Genomic DNA, 21,098 nt, shown 5'->3' with positions numbered 1-21,098 from the left:
TTAGGACCCTGGCTGAGGTCCATGGTGCAATTTGCACCATGGACCATGGCGCAGAGCTGCCAATACCGCCATGGGGGTTGGCGGACTTACCGCCCCATTCCGAGGTTGGCGGGGCGGTAAGTCCCCAATCCCCATTTACCCTTCCCCATTCCCATTTTTGCCCCATAGGGTATAATGGGAGTGGGGAAGGCGTTAATTACGCCACCGCAAATTACGGTGGCGTAATTAACAACAAGTCCCGTAGCGCCATGGATTTTTCCGCCTGCAAAAAGCAGGCGTAAAAATCTCCATGGCGCTACGGAATGTCGTAGTCTGGCGGAGAGGTACGCCATGCATTACGCTGGCGTAAACCCCTCTCCGCCAGGGTCCTAATGAGGGCCAGGGTCTAATTCACAGAATCGTTTATTAATGGCAAAATCCAATTGGAAAACACTCTGTGAATAAGGGCCTGACTCTAATATGTAAAAACAAAGACCTCCAATATGCATTTGGTAATTTACAGAGATACAACGATATAGATCCTAACTTTGTATCTGTTTTTTAAAAACTCTGGTACAGTGAATAGGCTTAAATCTCCTGTATAGCAGCAATCAATCAGTACAGCCCTATCCTTATTCATTTTGGCTAGAATCTTGTCAGCGAAGGATTTGAAATCCTTTACGACACATGACTTATCACACAATTCATAATCTCATTATATCCTGCAAAAAGTGAGGCTGCAGGAGAAACTAACAGCTTACTGTAAAAACAAAGCACTGTCCAATGATACAAACCGCTAAGTGACACCAGTCCCAGCTCGAATTTCAAGGCCACAGTAGGGAGAGAAGGTGGGAGATTGAGAGCCTTCTTTCAGATCCACCCTTCAATTAAGTTCCAGTCAAAATTCTTACCAAGGAGATTATTTCTAAGCCATATGAAATCGTAGGAACTACCTTGAGTCAAGCAATGGGAGAATAGTAAACCTACAATACTTATTCATCTTCTGCATTTGACTCGCAAGTTGGGTGGTCCTGCATTTGGGGCTCTTATTTGAGGTTGCATGCGGCTCAAAACCTAAGTAGGTCACATTGTTTGAGGGAATTAGTGTAATCTTCCCAATAGACCAAGGATATCCATATGGCGTATTCTGATTCCTGTTAAATCTGATCACATTGGATTTTGCCTCACTAATCACTAGCTCATTTATAGAAGTATATGCAACCACTGAATCGATAACATGTTGATGATCACTCCTAGTATGGTCTGCAAGCGTCGGCATACGCCAACCATGATTCTTTCAAACTTCCAATGCAAGGACAAGCAAAAGCTGCAGAGGCTAAGTGATCACCCAAGTCCGAATGGTAGAGGTTAGACACGGTGCCAGGACAAAACCCTGGTGCAGTCCCTTGAAGGTACTAAACCCCTTTGATAAAACACCATGTCCATTCAGCCTCACCTGAAGGCTTGTATGCTCATGTAGGAAACTGATGATAGGTATAAGGGATGCCGAAATCTCCCATGTATTCAATTTGCACCACAGTAGGCTCCAGTTCACAGTATCAAATGCTGGGCTGAAATCAATCAGTGCAAATACAAAGGGGGAGCATCTTTGCACCAGGCATTCTCCTAGAGGCAGCACATAATAAATCCTTTCAGCAGGTTCCCATCCCTCTTCATAAACCAGTCTGAGTGAAGCCCAGATGGCCCACCGACACAGCTCACTCGTCCAAAGCCTTCAAAACAACCGAGGTAAACATCTTGCTGTCAGCATTAAGGAGGGCGATCAGCCTGTAATTTACAGGCAAAGAACGATCGTCGTCCTTGCAAATTGAAATGATAACAGATAGTTTCCATGAGGTCGGAGTCCACCTTGTGGCCAAAATGCCAGTGAATAACAAAAACAAAACATTGGCCCACAATATGAGGTCACTCTTACAGATGTAATTGAACAGTCCATTGGGGCCAACGGCTCTAGACCCAGAAATGTTCCTAATATGCTGCTCAAAAATCAACACATCAAAGTCCAAGGCCCAATTTATATCCATACTAATATTAGGCCAACTGCAATCTAGGGACCTATACAATTTCTGAAAGTGCGAAGCACACAGTTCTACAGAAAGGGAATTGCTTTGAAGAACCCCCTGAGCCCGTGTTATGGAAGATGTAACACAGGCTGTCAGATATAGACATTTTGCTGGCTCTGGCTCAGTGGAACCCTAAATACTCTGCACCCAGCTCTATTCTCTTTCTCTCTTGTTTCATTAAAGACTGACCAGAAGGGCTTGTGATGAGAAAGGTTGAGCATTCCTTGTATTCTAAGGAGAGAAGATGAACACCAATTCTGCATGGGCAATATTGATTGCATATAAGGTGTACAGTAGCAGGCATGCCAGTACTAAACAATGGAATCTTACTGTTATAATCACCTGTTTAAATTATCCTCCAATTAGGGGGCCGATTCATGGAACAAATGTGCGCCGAAAATCTTGCCGCATGCCGGTGCAAGCGTGAAAAAGCAAGCGTGTGCGATTCATGGAAGGCCCTGCGCGTGTTTCCTCCGGGTAGTGCGCCAAATCCGTGCCTGGCGCACACAGGCGCACATGTCATTGCAACATCCAGAACGCTGTGCGCAAGGCACACAGTGAAAGCGCACAACGTTAGCGCACACACCAAAAAGGGGGCGGAACATGGGCGTAATGCGCGGAATGGGGAACAACCCGTCAAAAATAAGGGCGCAACTGGGAATGTACTGCTGGGAAGTACACGGAATGCCCACACGCACGCGAACCACACGTATTCATGGAATCGAATACGGGAAACCCACGCCCGGCCAAAGACACGCACAGGCCTAAACACGTCTGCCACACAAAGGCAGGCGGTAGCGTCCCTGCGCCTTACAAAAGTATGCGCAAACAAAAAACACGTATATACAGCTACGATTAATGTCCCATTCTGTGGCCCCCTAGGAGAAATGACGTGTCATGCACCGCACAGGCATCCCAGAAAAGCAAGAAAAAGAGATAAGCGGCCCCTGTTGTGCACAGGTGTGTAAAAAAACACACGCAGTACGCTGTGGCAGCCAGGAGCCCAAAAAATACATATGCAATCAACACGCAGGTTAGTATGCCCGTAAAAAAAGGGGTATGCGACAAACATGGACACCCGCAGTGGGAAAAATAGCGTGTGCGACTCACCGTCTGCCTTGCGTGTAGAAGAAAAATGCATAGCCAACACCCACCTGCTGTGAAGTAATCGCTTGTGAACCCCAACGCCTGGAAAACACACGCACCGCTTCCCACGAAAAGCACGTACAGAGTGATGGAAACCCACGTGGGATCTTCAACCCGTGCCAGGGGAACGCCCGCGTGTGTCACCTCACAGACGCGCTTACTCGCTAAGGGCCTTTCTTCAAATTACACGCTGATGTGCAGTTTTTTCATGTGCCAAATCACTCCATATCAAGCTGGCCACGCGACAACACATGGAAGACACGCTCCTGCCCAGTAGGCCATTTTCCTGCCCCACAGAGCCCCGAGCACGCTCCCACCTGGCATCTGCTGCTGCCTGCCTGCCTGCTGGCCACGTGCCCTGCTATTTGGTGCCTGCACGTCAGCCATCTGCAGGGGTCCAGTTGCTGTGACCACCCCTGCTGGAACAAAAGACTCCCGACTGGTATTCCATCGCTCCACAGCCCAGCCCCAGGACACAGTTGCCCACCCACACCTGCCTCGGGGGTTGCCATGTCCGACACAACACCATCTGGCACCAGTGGCAACCCCCCCAGCAGAGAGGCAGAGGGCTGCCAGCTTCACTGCCAATGAAGTTGGCATCCTGCTGGAGCAAGTCCTGGGGCATTATGATGCCCCCTTTGGAAGTTCACGCGACGACAATGAAGGACGGAAGAGGATCTGGAAGGACATTGTGTCTGCCATCAACGTGGAGGGGGTGGCAGCCCGCGACATGCAACGTGTCCGGAAGCTCTGGGAGGACTTCAGGTCCAGGACCCTCAGCAAGGCCCGGCGCCTCTTGAAGTCAAAGCATGCAGAAGGTTGCCAGGTTCGCCTTACCAAGATCCAGATGAGGGTCCTGGAACGCATGAACCCAGCGCTCCACCTCCAGATCCCTCAGAGGCAGACCCGTCCGGAGTCGAGCGGTAAGTGACCATGCATACTGATTGGACGCTGTGCATGTCGAAGTGTGGCAGGAATGTGCAGATTGGACATATGTCTTGGAAGGCCCATGTATGGATGTGTATGTACAGGGACATGAGCCTGCCGCATGTCAGTCCAGTCATGTGTGAGGCACATCAATGGTGTATGTGTTCAAATGCATGGTGCCCAAATGCATGTGTCGGTACACACATGTTTAAAATTATGTGTATGTTCTGTGGCATGGGTGTGGTGTGACACATGGATGCTGGTTCCACCTTCATGTATGTGCACAATGTACATGTGCGTGTGTGTGTATTTGACATGTGTGCCACTGTGATACACCATGGACGCATGTGACACCGACATGTAGGAGGCTGATTGGCAGATGTGACATGGATGCCGATGATTTAACTGCGACAGGTGGTGGAGATGTACAGATGCATGTATGTCTGGTGGCATGTGTGCATGTGTTTGGCACTCCCCGTGTTGCATGTGATGTCAGGCTAACCTTCGGATGCTCATGCTGTTGTATGTGTTTGGATGATGCTGCCTGCTGCAACATTCATGTTAATTTGCGCATGTGTGTGGCTTCAAATGATAGGTGTGTTGGAGATTGTGATGCCATGTGTGAAGTTTGACACTGCCACTCATGTGCAACTGTCATGTGTGTATCAGACCATTGTACAGTGCCCTTATGCCTGTGTTCTGTCTCTCCTTGTTGGCAGCGTCAACTGATGCAGAGGGCAGAGACAGTGCTGTGGAGCTCAGCGGCAGGGATCCCACTGCCAGCCGCAGCCCAAGGCCCAGCTCCCCTCCCATGATGTCATCTCGTCGGGGAGTGAGGTGTTTGGTGCCGCGTCATTGGCCACAGCTGCTGAGGATAGGCCGAAGAGGCAGCGTTCGGAGGTGGACTCCTCGGCAGCAGAAAGGGCAGCTGAGACCCCACAGGAGCCTATGGAGGGAGATGGCACCGAGTCATCCAGGTTGGTGGAGAGTTTGGTTGAGGAGGAGGCCATGGAAGGGCCACATACGGGGTCTGGAGATGGGGATTCCACTGGTGCTAGTGGTGCAGTCAATGGGCAGGGACAGGAGGCAGCACAGGCGGCCGCGGAGGTGCCTGTGTGTAATCCTGTCCCCGATCCTGTGACTGCATCATCCCGCACCAGCAGGGATGGCTTCATCTAGACCCATTTTCAGCGAGGGGATGCGCAAACAACAACTGGCCTTCCTCTCCCTGCGGCCATGGCAATCCGGGACCGTGTTGAGCCTTTCCTGGCTGAGGTGGCATTGCGCCAACGTGGCATCCAGGATGACGTGCAGGGTTCTCGTGAGGACTCTGCACATTATTTCAGATGCCTCATTTGACCGGGTCGACCTACTAGGACAGGTCACCAGTGCTGGGTTCCTCTGTGTGCTGGACCTTCTACCGACCCCCTCCTCAACTGAACCGCGTATGCGCCAGTCGTCCTCCGTGCCATCTTCCTGCCCAGGTATCACCTGGGCACCGTGTGGAGCTGCGCCTGACCCAGAGGCCAGGCTGGTGGAGGACACATCCCTGCCACAGTCGGGAGTCGGAGGACCAGCAGGGGTGGCCACCACAACAACTGGTCCCCAGCAGTAGGAGGACGCACAGGCATCATCAGGCAGGGCACATGCAAGGCAGCAGCAGGCTCAAGGTGGGAGCGATGATTGCTCAGGGCCATCAACCTCAGAGGGGCAGGCATCGGCCAGAGGGCAGGAGGACCCTAGATTGGGAGTGTCTTCTGTGTGTCAGCGGTTGGGCTGGCAAATAGATGCGGAGCAGCGGCGGGCGGAAGAGGCACGGCTCACTATGGTCAGGGCGGAGAACTCCATGCGCAGGGTATTGAGGCGGGCTGAGCACCTCGAGAAAATTCGCAGGGAGTTGGAGGTGGACATGGATTCATCCCTGTGAGACGTCCGGGCCAGGGAACAGGCCCGCCTCCAGGACGTTGAAGTGGAGTTCGATGATGCCCTGGCCCGGGACATCAACAAGTGAGCCGTAGTGCAGGGAGTTTAACACGCGATAGGCCTGGCGTGAGCGGGGTACGTGTATTCTGGGGCATGCGCGAGGAGTTTTAAATGCATTTTCACTGGCGCGAGCGGGGCACGTGTTTTCCGAGGGGTGCGCAGGGAGTTTTACATGTAATGGGCCTGGCGTGAGCGGGGTACGTGTATTCTGGGGCGTGCGCGAGGAGTTTTAAATGCATTTTCACTGGCGCGAGCGGGGTACGTGTTTTCCGAGGGGTGCGCAGGGAGTTTTACATGCATTTTCGCTGGTGCGAGCGGGGTACGTGTATTCCAAGGGGTGCGTGGGGAGTTTTACACAACTTTTCACTGGCACGAGCAGAGTACGTGTATTCCGAGGGGTGCGCGGGGAGTTTTACACGCGGTTTCGTGGTTGGGGGCTGTATGCTGGTCTACTGGCCTTTGTACCATGTACTGGATTTGTGCAATGTTTTTGGTGCACGGGGCGGGGTTGGGGGCGTAACTGGCGCTGCTGCCGGGTCGCTGCGCCACTCTTCACCGCGGCTGCTTATGGATGTTGAAATCCATGAATACGCTGTGCGCCTAAATGGGTTTTGGCGCACGCGCACTCTGTGCGCCAGCCGCGTGTGCCACTTGTGCGCCGATTTTTATGAATTACCCCCTGGAACATTTGGCTACAGTCGTACTTCCATCTAGGTTTCTACATGAAAACATACCCTCAGGCAACCGAATTTCAACACACATTAACCTGCTTTAGGGTGGCATCTGACAGATAATATTCACTTGTTTTCAATGTCTATGGTGGTGACACTTAACAGTAACATTTAGAAATGTATAGAGGGCTATGAACACCAACATTCCCCATTTCTCTGCATACTCTAAATGTCGACATCTCACTTCATCCCTAGTTCCACTCCAGCATTCAAATTGTGTTTCTGTGCATGCATGATCTTTATTTGTATGTTTTGAAGTCGTCATTTATATAGCTCTATTTCCCCATTTGTATGGCCTCAATGCGCTTTGTGGTTGGAGCATCCTCAGGCACCGAAGTCCAGGTATGGGAAGTTCTAAGAATGTATTTTAAGATGAGTGTGTGTATGCCTTCTGCCAGTATTAGTACTTAGATTGGCTGTCTAGTCTCCAGTAAGCAACACAGAGGTCAGGCATGGGGGCAGGGCTGTTGTGGTTGAGGAAGCATACTAATGGCAGAGTATTGAGGCATGTCAGGGGTTTTAGTGCGGATGGCTTTGCATGCAGCTAGACCAGATTTGTCATAGCCAGAGCATTCTATAGTGAATGGATGGGAGCTGCCTGCGGCATGTGTCCACATACGTGGTGCGACTGATACATACCTTTAACTCAGATGGAGTTCATCTTCGATGTCGCTTTCTTAGGTTCAATTGATTGTTTGGTCTCACAAACTGAGAACTCCCTAGATTTGAGAACATGAGCAGTGGGAGACAATGCCTAAGTCTGCGGCACAGCAGAAAATTGAGAACCACCCAGACGCGAGGCACAAGAGCAGTGGGGGAAACGCCCAAGTCCGAGACAAAGCAGTAACTGGAGGTGCACCCAAATATGAGACAAAGCAGTAAATGGCATACAACCCAGATTAAACACAATTGAGCAGAGAGAGGAAAGCCTATGTTAGAGATACAGCATTGGATGGAAAGAAGCCTGAAACATGAGGTAGAGAAGTGAATGGTGAACCATCTAGATCTGAGACATATGGGCATTTGGAGAAATGCTTTCATTTGACAATCAACAGTACATGATCCTAATTTGAGAATCAACAGTACATGCAGAGACACTCAAGATTGGGACACCTGAGCAGTGAGAGAAAATGCTACGTACAATGTTATGTAGGATAATATGAGTGGTAGGGCTTTACTGGAATACCATAATTGCTGTACTCCCCACCAAAACCACAATTACCTAATCAGTCGCTGCTAGTTGATGGTGGCAGGATTCACAGGCCATCACGGGCAAACATGGAGTGGAGCTGCTTCTTCAGGAGCTAACCTTTGCCTTGGGGCCTTTAGCCGAGGGCTTCACAGGCACAGGCTGCCCTGTTAGAAGGTCCTAAGGGCAGTCACAGGCCATTTGGAGGGTTGGGAGCAGGATAAAGGGAGGGAAGAAAGCCAGACTAGGAAGCGGGCAGGACTGGGAGCGGGCATGGGAACAGAGGAGCATGCAGGCTCTTAAAGACCTGCAATAAATAATAAAACATGAATGTGATGTGTTGCAGGTCCAAAGGAGACTTGCCCAAGGCAGGAGCAGGCAAATGACACTCTGGGGCAGGGCACAGGGCTAGAGACCCTTGCTCAGCAAAACACTGTGCCTCAACAGGCCAATCAGATGGTGGAGGGTGGGATAAGGGGAGGGAATAAAGGCAGACTAGGAAGCGGGCAGCACTGGGAGCGGGGAGGGGGACAGAAGATCTTACAGGCTCTTACAGACCTGCAGTTAAATAAAAACATGGATGCAATGTGTCGTAGGCCCAAAAGAGACTTACCCCATGCATGAGAACGTAAATGACACCCCGGGGCAACGCAGAGGGCTAGTGAGTCTCGATCAGCAAAACACAGGACCTCAACAGGCCAATCGGATGGTGGAGGGCGTGATAAAGGGAGGGAAGAAAGGCAGTATAGGAAGCGGGCAGCGCTGGGAGCGGGGAAGGGGACAGAGTATGCATACAGGCTCTTAAAGGCCCTGCCATTAAATAAAAACATATATGTGATGTGTCGCAGGTCCAAAGCAGACTAACCCTAGGCAGGAGTAGGCAAATAACACTCCGGGGCAACGCAGAGTGCTAGAGATCCTCGCTTAGCAACACACTGGGCCTCAACAGGCCAATCGGATGGTGGAGGGCAGGATAAGGGGAGGGGAAAAAAGGCAAGCTAGGAAGCGAGCAGCGCTGGGAGCGAGGAGGACACACACACGGGCTCTTAAAAGCCCTGCATTTAAATAAATACATTGTTGCGATGTGTTGCAGGTCAAAAGGAGACTTACCCCAGGCAGGAACAGCCAAATCCCTTTTCCATCCACACAATCAATGCCCATCCACTGATCCGTCCGTCCGCGTCCGTCCGTCCGTCCCATAGTTCCACGATCTTTTTGATGACTGTGTTCATTTTCTGAAAACAGTGCAGGTGTGTTTGTTGAGTTGCGCCCTAGTTTTATTACTGTGTTGAAAATCTCATTAAATGCCCTGGTCCTGGCATAAAAGGACCACAGAAGTTTATTGACGACGGGTTGCAAATCCGCCCGCTGCTTTGCCTCATTAGTACAATGCTGTTTTAGTCTAGTCAGCACTGCCACCAACGTTAAATCAGCAGGCATGCCAAGGTACAGTCAAATTGTGTGTTTGCTGAGCCAATCACAGGACGACCCCTAGGACTTCAAACGCGAGATGTATACTTACAAGTGAGCGGGGTAGAGTTACTAGAGACCCCCTGGAACAGCTCACAGAAAAAGCTGCTTGTCAGCCAATCTGTGGGCAATAGCACACGCGTATTTTCAATAAAAAGAGGTTGTGAAAGAATTCCCATTGCAAAAAAATATTTTTCCATTTCTCCTTGAGTTCCCGAAACAATGTTTGCATCACATTTGATAACATGGTTTCTCGATTATTAATTCTTGTTTCAAAAATAGAAAACATTTTAGTAGTTTTTGCAGTTTTTATAATAACTTTTAGTTAAGAAATGTCTTATTTTGTAAGTGCTAAGAGGGTGTATGTTAGTCATGAATTCCCATAAGGAACCATTGACGGCTTCGCCCACTCCCACCGTTTAACAAACAGAGGAAGGTGCATAGAGTTGCATAGAGTTTATAATGCCCCAATATCTTCATGCCACGATGAAAGAAAAGCAATACATGTCACACAAGTGCACGCGCTAACTGTCATTAAAGCAGTTGGCATAAAAAGCCACGCAATTACAAACACAAGCACATCCTTCTGTCAAGCCTCAGACATCTGTGACTCTTTCCATTAAATTGGCTAAGCCCAACCCAGTATGTCTACCTTTCAGCAAATAACAATACCAGGAACAATACCAGGAACACATAAAAGGAGTAGCTAATGGGACCAAACTATGGGAATTCGTATTCATTCACATTTGCCATCTGCCACTGTACCAATAGTTTGTGCTCCATAAATTGTCTCAAAATGGTACCCATAACCAAACACCTACAAATAAAAGATCTCCTTGCATAGTTGTTTCAGATTACAGAATTCAAACCACATTCTATTGGTACATAGGTGTACGTAAAACCAGGTATATGCAGCGTTTGATTATTTTTGTTATGGGCATTTTAGAACATGACAAGAAACGGTTTGCTGGACTCAAACTAGATTAAGATGACGCTGGAGGGTTTTTACTGATAGGAAAAGAGAATTTGCAATTGGAGCAGGGGTGGACTGGCCTTTAAGGAACTCTGGAGATTTCCCGGTAGGCCTCTGCACCCTGGGACTCTCTTGTGTGGTATTTCCAAATGTTTTCATAGGAAAGGGTGTTTGCTGAAAATGTGTAATATGGTGCCACTTTGAACATGATTTCCAGGGCCTCTTTCCATCCCCAGTCCACCTTTGAATGGGATGTAATCTATTGCTAACAGGCAGTGGATTGTAGGGCTGCAGTCCATAAACTGAAGCTAGAACCAAAACGATCAGACACTAGTTGTGATTATAGGAATTTGGGGATTGAGAAGACCAACGCATTAGATGGCCTTGAGGGGCGTCTCACTGAGCAGCATGAAAGCTGGGGCGATTAAGCTTTAACAACGGAGGCATTCCTGAGCCCCAAACTTGTTAAAGGCCTGGTGAGTGATTCACAAGACTTTAAAATCCATCGTTCCTTTAACATCCAACAGCCAATGGAAACATATGAACACTGATGGCAAATATGCCCACCCGGCCTGGCGTGCAGAGGCGTTGCTAGGGGGGGCTGGGGGGGCTATAGCCCCTGGTCTTTTGGTTGTAGCCCCGGATAGAATCTCAGGAGCTACAGCCAAAAGGCTAGCTAGCCCCCAGTCCCGACAGTTCCGACATTAGCGTAGCCCCGGGTCTTTTCCAGACCTAGCAACACCCCTGCTGGCGTGTAATGGAGGCGTTGGAGACGGCAGTGAAATTAGCTTGTGCTTCTCCTAGACATCTTGTCTGCTCAGTCGAGGTGTGAAAAAAAAATCTCTTCCACATCTGCAGTAACCCTTTATGAAAAATGCAAGCAGGGAAAATCTCGTGTAAGCCAAAACTTCTTTATGCACCCTTGCGTAACAAAACAAACTATAACAAAAAAATAAAAATGCTTGGATGCTGATGGTTGTGATCCGAGGACCAAAGAAGAGACTTCTTTTTTTTTTTTTGCTGTCGATGCCATTGGAAACACTTATCAAAAATGGGTGATCAAAGGACAGGATTGTATGATGACTGGTGAGCGCCGTCCATAATGTCACATCTTCAATATTCCTGCTGTGGCTTCTTGTCCCCATCTAAGAACCGATTCCCTATACACAGTCACTGAAGCTGATGTCCAGGGCTAGAAGAACAGATTAAACAAAAGCTCGGGTTGCAAAAAATCAGAAGTCGGCTGATGAATAAAAGGCTGTTAGAACTGAAGGCTATTAAATGAGGCTTGAGAGTCAAACAGGGGTGTGTCATGCTTTGTAATATTGCATCTATCCTGATCTTGGAAAGATGATTAACACAATAGAATCGTTCACTGTGTCAAAGTCGACAATTAGATGTCAGAGAGTTATAGAGATGTGGATTAAATATGCAGCAGTGCCTGAAAAGGGAGTGTCAACAGATGAGTTTGTGGTCTCCTTGCAGACCATCACAGCCTCATGGAAATTGGGATCCTTTCTTGAGGTATTACACGGCCACGTAGTGGCTGTGTAGTTATGGTTAAGTTGCTGTTTCCATAGGAAGAGCACTTTTTGGGCGGCTAATAACTCTGCTGCACTTGGGCGAATCCTCACCAAACTTTGTAAAAAAAAGTATATGGGCTACTATGAATTTTTTTGCAAAGTTTGGTGATGTTTGGTCTGGGGGGGGCAAAGTTATAGGGGGGGTCCCAAAACGTCTTTTTTTCCCATAGACTGAATGGGGGAAAACTTTGCGCACGGCTAAAGGCCAAACCGCTGGACGGATTTCAACCACATTTTTGGCAGTGGCAGGGGCTTGGTCGCGAAAGCGTGCTTTTGTAAATTTTGTGACAATCCATCCAGTAGTTCGATTAAAAACGATCAAAAAGTATGCCTCTAAGAAATAGTGATATATCTATGTCTGCTCCGCGGTCACGCTTCCCTGTTCGCTCCGTGGAGAAGATTGCAATTGGCTATTCCGTGGCGTGCCGCCATGTTTACTTCGTTTTCTGTTGAACGCGGACATCGCCGCTAATATACCTAAATGAAGAAGACACCAATGCACTAGTTACACTTATGGAACACTGTTTCGAAAGGTGAGCGTTAATGAGACTTGGTAGTAGAAAGTGAAACATTGAAGTTTTCTTGTTAGCACTGTCGTACGGTACAGTGAAACTTGCTACTCATTGTACAAAATGAACTTATTGTGTCCATTTTACAATACATAAACAACATTACTGCAGTCAGACTGGTGGGAATCTGAGGCAGCCACCTGCTCTATTTCGTACACACAGCAGTTCTGCACGTGTACGGGAGTAGCGGTTCTCATGAATAGCCGCTGATATGTTGTTGCAAAATGAGAATGTATTTGCTTTCGAAGTGAAGGCCACTTCTTTTTCTGTTTGAAATACGAGCTCATTACAGCTGCATATTTGTCGACAGCCATAAGGGTCAGTTGTTTTTTTAACCTTGAAGTACAGGGAAAGAGCAGAAAGAATGTAGGGAGTAACAGTTAGAAAAACATATTGTTTGATAAGGTTATGCTTCAAAAACGTTTGCACCGCCCATGAAATATTAGTTACACTACTGTCTGACTGCAGCCAACGCAATGGAACCAGTCCACATCAGGTAAGTGTATTTTTCCCGCCTATGTACCGAAATGACATTACATTTTTACTGTGGGGAAAAAATATATTTTTTCCTAATGAATTACAAGGTTTATGTGCCGTTGAATTTTTTTTCCCCATTATGGACCTTGCACATTATCGCCATTTGTAGGGTGCCAGTACATGTCCCCAAATTAAATTAATATTTAGTAATAAAAGTATGTGTTATAACTTTGTTTTGTGCAGAGGTTGCGTATTGATATACATTTTATTTACGCTTTTCCCCTCAGATACTTCCTTCCCTATTGTGATTGTCACGGATTACAGCTGCCGAGTGACGGCTTTTTTAACCGTCAAATGCAACTGTTCATTACCGGTTGTCTGTGGATCATAATTCAGTGAGATGACCGTGTCGGACCTCTATGTCCTTACACTGCTGTCGCCATAAGATGTAACATTCCATCCTTTCTGGTGGTGTAGATCACAGCGGTTGACGTCGTCTTGCACATCAGTGTGGGAGGAAAATGACTACTGTGGCGGCAATGCTTACTTTCTGTGTGTGAAAGAAAACAACGTGCCCATTACCATTTTTATTGTCGACCAAAGACAGAAATGTACTACTTTTATGGAAATGTGAATAGGGCAATCATTTCGCACAGTTCATTGTGAAACACAACTACTTTACTAATTGCTTTGGGCGATGACTTCGCTCAGTTTATTGTGAAATAAAACTACTGTACTCATTCTTAAATGTTAGTGTTTTTTTTTACAAATTTACTCTCTGTTTGCACAATGTGGCATGCTACGTTGCAGGTTGTAATGTGTTGTTTTGTAGGTGCTACATCACGGCACGTACGTTAATATGGACACATTTGTTTAAGCTGCCAAGGAACGTTATGGAGAAAGGTACTGCATACCACTTGCTTTGGCTACGGGAGGGTCAAGCCCATCTCATATGCTTTAGTGCCGTCAGGCCAATTTCTGTCACCCAGATGCCCTATTAACCAACATTAGTTCACAATGATTACTATCTTCTTAAAAGCGGGAAAATTAGGTAAGGTGCACTGAAAGTGTTTGCTGCACAGAAATGTTTGTAAAATAATACATGGTTACACCCTCCCAATACACATATCTTCACACCTTTCGACCTGTGCCACTTATGAAATTTTGTGTCGAAAGGTGAGTGGTAATGGTGTTGCTTCCAGTATTTCTAACATCATTGCGCTTCCCATCACAGAGTTTTTTGAGATTTTATGTAAACGTAAGTAGACTACTCCTTTGCGTTTTTTTATGCACATTTCTACATAAAATAATTACTACATGTACAACACATGTATATAAAGGTCATTGACAACACCCGAAAAGGTTTATGTTGTGCATGTGATAGTGTTTTGATATTTAACAAGTGTAGTCATGTACATAACAGATCAACGGTACAGCTTCTGTCTCTGAGGGGTAGCCTCTATGTATGGTTAGTGGCCACAATGTTGGGGATGTGGCTACTGGCCATTACTGGAAGGGCCTCTCTCCCCTGCTGAAATTTCCTGCCGATTATGCACCTGTTACCTGGCCACCCTTTCTGATCTTGGGGCCAGGTCCCGCCTTTTGCTCACCTGCCCTGCCTCCCTGGCAACCCCCTGCGCTTGGGGACTGGTTCTGAAATCCTTTCAGTCCCCTTACTAGCACTTATGTCTGCTCTTACCTTGCACTTGCCACCATCAGGCTGTCTTATTTATCGTATTTATTCTTTTTTCCCATCTACTGCACTTTCCCCTTTCCCTTCCCCTTGCACTCTTCCCTTTCTCCCTAACCTCGCACTTGCGCGATCTGAATGACACCTGGCCTAGTAGGATTGTTGTCTGTCTTCCACTGTTTTCCCTTCCCTTGCCTCGTTGTGCCTTGAAACACTTGTGTATAGGCGCGTTATAAATGCCATATCATATCATTGCATTGAGGTCGCCATGTCCACCAGGGACTGCCTTTCTGTTAAAGGTCTTGCTCATAACCATACATTTCTCAAGGAACACAAATGTGGTGCTGCCTTTACTGTCATACAGTTTCATTTTTGCTTTCTGTAGCCTGCAATGGAAAGCGAAGAAGGGTTTCTATCCAACACCCGTCCTCCCTTTGTATGGTGGCCATCTTGAAAAAGGATTTGTTTTCTTCAGCTGGGAACGCCGAGGCGTTCCAGTTGAAGACAAAAAATTCTCTTTCTTGGTAGCACGGGTTACTGCTGTAAAATCTCAATTGCTTATGGCATTCATCCCCCACTCTTTGGGGAGGAATGGGGTTAATGATCCAGATATGTCGTATGCACTCTTGCTTAATTTACTGTTGCGCGCTTGCCTTGTCGAGTTCTCTGCCGGACATTTTCCAGTTGCAAGTTCCTACAAGAATATACAATGTACTCCCGCACTATCACCCAGTTACACATGTCATTGTGAAGTGGGTATGACTTTTCAAACACGCCCCCATGCTGTGCGCCAGCATATGATAATGTGGAATTCTTCAGAAGGTGGGCAGTTACTTCAAATGTTCCTTTACAGTAGTATGCTTATGTGTTACTATTAGAACCCTGATAAATGTAGTACAACATTTTTGTTAAAGTACTGTTATGATATATTTACACTACTAAAAACCTATGGCATTCAGTTAAAAAACTTTGTTAAAGGGACGTTATGGTTACGTTGCCCTCCTAAAAACCTGTAAAATGCACTACAAAAAAAACTTTGTTGAGGGGACGTTATGGTTAAGTTGCCCTACGAAAAACCTGTGCACTTCACTAAAAAAAAATGTTCGCCCTCCCCATTATGGTTCAAATTAAAACCGAAAAACCCCTGAAATTCGCCAGTTATGGCAGACTGAGCCCCCATACTTGCCATCACCTCTGTGCACTGCTAACACTAACACCCAGAACATGAAAGATGTCATCTCAAATGTAACTGATGATATCACTGACAACATCACATGTTTAGCCCCTTTGTTTTCATTCCCTACCTTATATACATATGTACATTCAGTAAAAAAAAACTTTGTTAAAGGGATGTTATTCTTCACAGTGAAACCAAAAAACACTGCACATTCCCCCATAATGGTAATCTCAGCAACCATAACTCGCAGCATCTACGTGCATTGCTAAGACTAACACCCAGGACATCAAAGAGGACATCATAAATATCATTATATATAGGGCAGGGAATGAAAACAAAGGGGCTAAACATGTGATGTCATCAGTGATGTCATCAGTTACATTTGAGATGACATCTTTCATATTTTGGGTGCTAGTGTTAGCAGTGAACAGTGGTGATGGCAAGTATGGGGGCTCAGTCTGCCATAACTGGCGAATTTCAGGGGTTTTTTCGGTTTTAATTTGAACCATAATGGCGAGGGTGAACATTTTTTTTTAGTGAAGTGCAAAGGTTTATCGTAGGGCAACTTAACCATAACGTCCCCTCAACAAAGTTTTTTTTTGTAGTGAATTTATATATGCTTAAAGACAACTGTAATAATATTGGTGTTCATTGGCAGCCATTTCAAAGTGGTAATCCAACAATGCATCATGCTATCAGTTTCAGTGAAACGCTTGAGCAGTCTTTTGTATGGTGGAAGGTGGTGATCGTGAGGAAGAAAGGAATCTGGACTAGATCTCGTTGCATCTAATCTCAAGGAAAATCCATAGACATCAGTGGATGGGCAACATGCATAGCTAGCGGCAATGTAACCATTAGGTTTCCTCATTTTCTTTCACATAAATTGCACTTTACAAGAAAATAAATCAATGTTTTTCCACCTTTTTTAAATGCAAAAAGAAGGGTAGACCACCCACACACCCCCTTGCGACCCCAACTCTGCCTTTTGTATACCAGATACAAACTAACCGCATCTAGGGCCTAATTCATAGATGCATTTTATAATGGCAAAACCACATTGGAAAATGGTCTGTGAATCAGGTCCATAGACCTTTAGAAAAAATATGGTAACAAATGTGGCAAAAAAAACAATTTTCCAAATGACCATTTGCTAAACGTGAGGAATACTGCCCCAGTACAGTCAAGATTACATTGAATTTTACATAGGAAAATGCAAAAATGTTCTTCTCTGTTCTTTCTTTCCCATGCATGAAAGTTCACCAAATTTGGCAGGCCACTTATGTGGCCAAATGCAAGCATCATGCCGAAGAGATTGCTGAAAAAAAATCTGTTTTTGCGTTGTGATTTCCGCAGAGGTAAAACCTCTAAATATATCTGACAATATCTCAAAATTATCCACTCCCATTTTGGAGATTTCTGGCCCATTCCTTGGTCCTAGCATGAAGAAGTACATTCCGAAAACATTTCGAAGATCACATCGGCTCACCTCAAGAGACTTTGAGGACCCAAAATGGATTCATATTTTCAAACATGCACAGTACGGGACCAAGGGAACGCATTTCATACCACTCAACTCACTCAAGAAATATCTGAACATCATCTATTACGCTACATTACTTGTGCGGGCTGCTAGCACCTATTACAGTCTTCCCCTTGGGGGGCAATGCATCAGTATATTCAGAACATTAAAAAACAGATTTACTGATACGCAACAGACAAGGTACAGTGAAATGTCAATGAGTTTTTTCAAGAAAAACATTTCAGCACAAAAATCATCAGCAATAACTGACGATGTAACAACATAGAACCACAGACAAAACCTCCAATCTGATTGATGTAAATGATCCCATGTTTTTCTGGAATGCAAAATGGTACATCTTGCAGATGTTAAAGTTTTAGATGTGCAGCATTCTGTGATCACACATTTAGGCATTTATGTTGGTGATTGTGATGTATTGCTGTACAGCAGGCCAATGATGTAAGGTCAGTGTGACATGAAAACATGTGGTGTGATGGAAACCTTTGAAACAAACACTCCAGCTCTGCCCTCATTAGGAAAAGGAGGCCCAGGTCCTTGATATTTCCAACGTCATCCCCACTGACGTAGAGGGCAAGTGTATCAGAAACATCCTAATGCTCAGGAATAGGAGACTGCAAATAAACTATTGTGTCAACACCTTTCAACCCACTGTCTCCATGCCAGTTGCCCCAAGGGGTTCATGCCAGTGAACATTGTAGCTGAGCTAGTCACCAGACAAGTTGCAGGACAAGTTGAAACAACTAAACAAATGTAATAATAAAAATGAGTACCCGGCGAGAGTCAAGCAGAAGCCTCCAGCCATATGGAGACTCGGAGCAGTGCCATCCCCTTTCCGCGCCTCCACAGGTTTGGACGCTTCCCTCGTCCCTCGCTGGGGACACAGGTACGTTTTTTGTTTTTTACTTTTTTTTATTCCTGTCCCACTTCCGCCCTCCCAACCCCACGTACCTTCTTTTTGATCCTTTTTCGGGAGCGGACGCGCTGGGAACACTTCTGATCCCAGCGCGTCCGCTCCCGATGGCCGCCATGGAAAGGGAAAATGGACTCCGTTTTCCCTTTCCCGGCGGCCATTTTCTTGGTCATTTCTTCTTTTTTTTTCCCTGTCCCAAAATGCTGCAGCATTTTGGGACAGAAGAAAATGCTTGTAGTGCCCCGGTCACACAGATATTGCGGGCTGGGGTACTAATAGCAATATGACACGACCGACAGGGTCATTACTGACTCAGGTAATGCCCCCACCGCTCGGGTCATATCGCTTAAATACATGATGTGAAGATTCCTCCTAAAATTACAAGAGAATGCCACCACCTCAAAACAGAAATAACTGCGGGTTGTATGCTTATAAAGTAACTCATGCAACATCCTGAGAGCCTATCGAAAGTGTCTCTTTAGTGGATAATAATGCATTAATCATTGCAAATGGAGAACCAATACTTGACTCGTGAGTGACACGCACACCCCCACATGTCCACAACTAACCGACCAGTCAGGACAATGCCCCAGCATAAGCAAACACATTTTAAAGCCATGGGCACACCCACACACATGTCATTTGCAATGCCATGCTCCTTCAGTACAACTTCATGGTCGCCAATATAGTGTGCCATGGACGTAATCACAACTTCACAGCTCATGCAATGACTCCTCAATGTAACATTTCATTTCATACCAGCAACACAATTATACACAAATTCACACACACACACTTACATCGAACATTCGAACAAAACGCATCTCCAACTTATTGTTTCAACCTTTTCTCTAAAATTATGCTAATTGTGCATTTTAAAGAATAATTGAGTAACACTGGTCAAACGTCCTAGTCGCACGGTGAAGTAACATATCAAACGGACCAGGGGTGTTGCTAGGGGGGGGCTAAGGGGGCTATAGCCCCTGATCTTTTGGTTGTAGCCCCGGATAGAATCTCAGGAGCTACAGCCAAAAGACTAGCTAGCCCCCAGTCCCAACAGTTCCAACATCAGTTTAGCCCCGGGTCTTTTCCAGACCTAGCAACTCCCCTGAAACGGACCCACATGGGCCAAAAAAGTGGCCCACTTTGAACAAAAATACTGGCCGACACTACCATTTTGCGTCCGAGCCTGAATGTTTACCAAACGGCGACGCATCCAAGATTGCATTTCGGAAAATCAGCTGATAAATCCAACCTAGGTGTCAAGAATCAAGCATCAATGTGAGTGAACCACCCTAACAATTATGAATACCACACAAATAAGCAAGCCTACATCTCCAATATTAATTCATGTCTCATCAAAGAAGCGCAGAAGTAAACAAGTTGATTCATTACATCTGACAGCAACTCACGCATAAATGGAATGACCCAAAATGTTACATGTTGTTGGCTAATAAGAGGAATACATCATAAATACCACATCACTAGCTCACACTCCACACAAACAAAGTATGGGATATTAAAATAAAATCATTAACATTCCAAAGAATATCGCAAAAACTCACCAGAATAACCCACACGTTACTCAATACTGAAGAATTGCTATAGTGATTCCCAGCATTTAATTACCTCCACATGTACACGACCTCAGAAGAAGATTTGCTTTGATGCCTGTGCATCAGTTACTTACTGATGGATATGAGCTGGGGGAAAACCATCCCCAGCATTTAATTACCTCCACATGTACACGACCTCAGAAGAAGATTTGCTTTGATGTCTGTGCAGTTCCTTACTGATGGATATGAGCTGGGGAAAAACCCTTAAATACTCCATGCAGAATATCCTTCCATGCTTTTAGGCCAGACAAATTATGTAAACAACTCACACAATGCTGTATAGTAAGGTAATATCATAACACCATGTATTAACCACTCTGAATTCCAGACAGAACACATTTTCCTCTGCACAATCAGGCAAACAATAATTAAGGCCGAGCAAAAAAATAAATAAACAAACCAACATTTTGCTGACAAAGTTATCCAATATAAAAATTGAAGCTTTTAATATCCTCATACAAACCCAGCCCACTCTTTTTCAACTCCTCAAAGTATAGCCCATAGTTAAATTGCCAAACATATCATCCTTTGACAAATTAAAATGTACTAACATGTAATTTGAATAGTCTGCACAGTTGTAAATTACATTACATTATATATCGGAATACAGATCTGCTCATTAAGAGATTTGGACCAAACATTAAAAAATTAAACTGCCACAAACAAATACAACAAGAGACAGTTACAATGATTATGTCAAGATAAGCCTCAAGAAGGGAAAAACATACAAAGTAAACAGTGCATTTATATATCGTAAGTAAGAAATAACTTCATTAGTAACCAAAAGCAGATTTGGCTAAATGATGTACCATCCGTTAGAATTAACTCAACAGACTAGTGCAAGCTATATAATAATAATTCAAAAAAATGAAACACATTAACAAATTAAGTGACTAAACAACTACCACAAGTAAACTGAGGAAATACAAACATGAACACACCTCCTTTCAGAGGAACCCTTATGTCACATGGCAGTATCCACAAGTGCTTCAGGACTTGATTTAATTTAATTTAATTTAATTTGGCACTTATATAGCGCTACGAACCCTCAGGT

The 21,098-nt window shown here is 45.7% G+C and overlaps 1 protein-coding gene across 3 annotated transcripts in view; it reads right to left on the bottom strand.

The window, feature by feature from the left end:
• The window catches only part of LOC138581901 (uncharacterized), a 178,609-nt gene extending 169,198 nt beyond the window's left edge, over positions 1-9,411 (bottom strand). For all 3 annotated transcript variants that reach the window (XR_011304856.1, XR_011304855.1, XM_069652857.1), the window contains exon 1: positions 9,150-9,411. Coding sequence is in view for 1 of the 3 variants with exons in the window: in XM_069652857.1 (XP_069508958.1) it covers positions 9,150-9,271 (122 nt within the window). In the remaining 2 variants the exon portion in view is untranslated. The remainder of the gene's footprint in view (positions 1-9,149) is intronic.
• Positions 9,412-21,098: the final 11,687 nt, after the last annotated feature.

The sequence above is a fragment of the Ambystoma mexicanum genome, chromosome 3q (genome assembly GCF_040938575.1).
Source record: "Ambystoma mexicanum isolate Mex_15411 chromosome 3q, UKY_AmexF1_1, whole genome shotgun sequence".
NCBI lineage: Eukaryota > Metazoa > Chordata > Amphibia > Caudata > Ambystomatidae > Ambystoma > Ambystoma mexicanum.
This window is presented reverse-complemented; position numbering and strand designations above follow the sequence as displayed.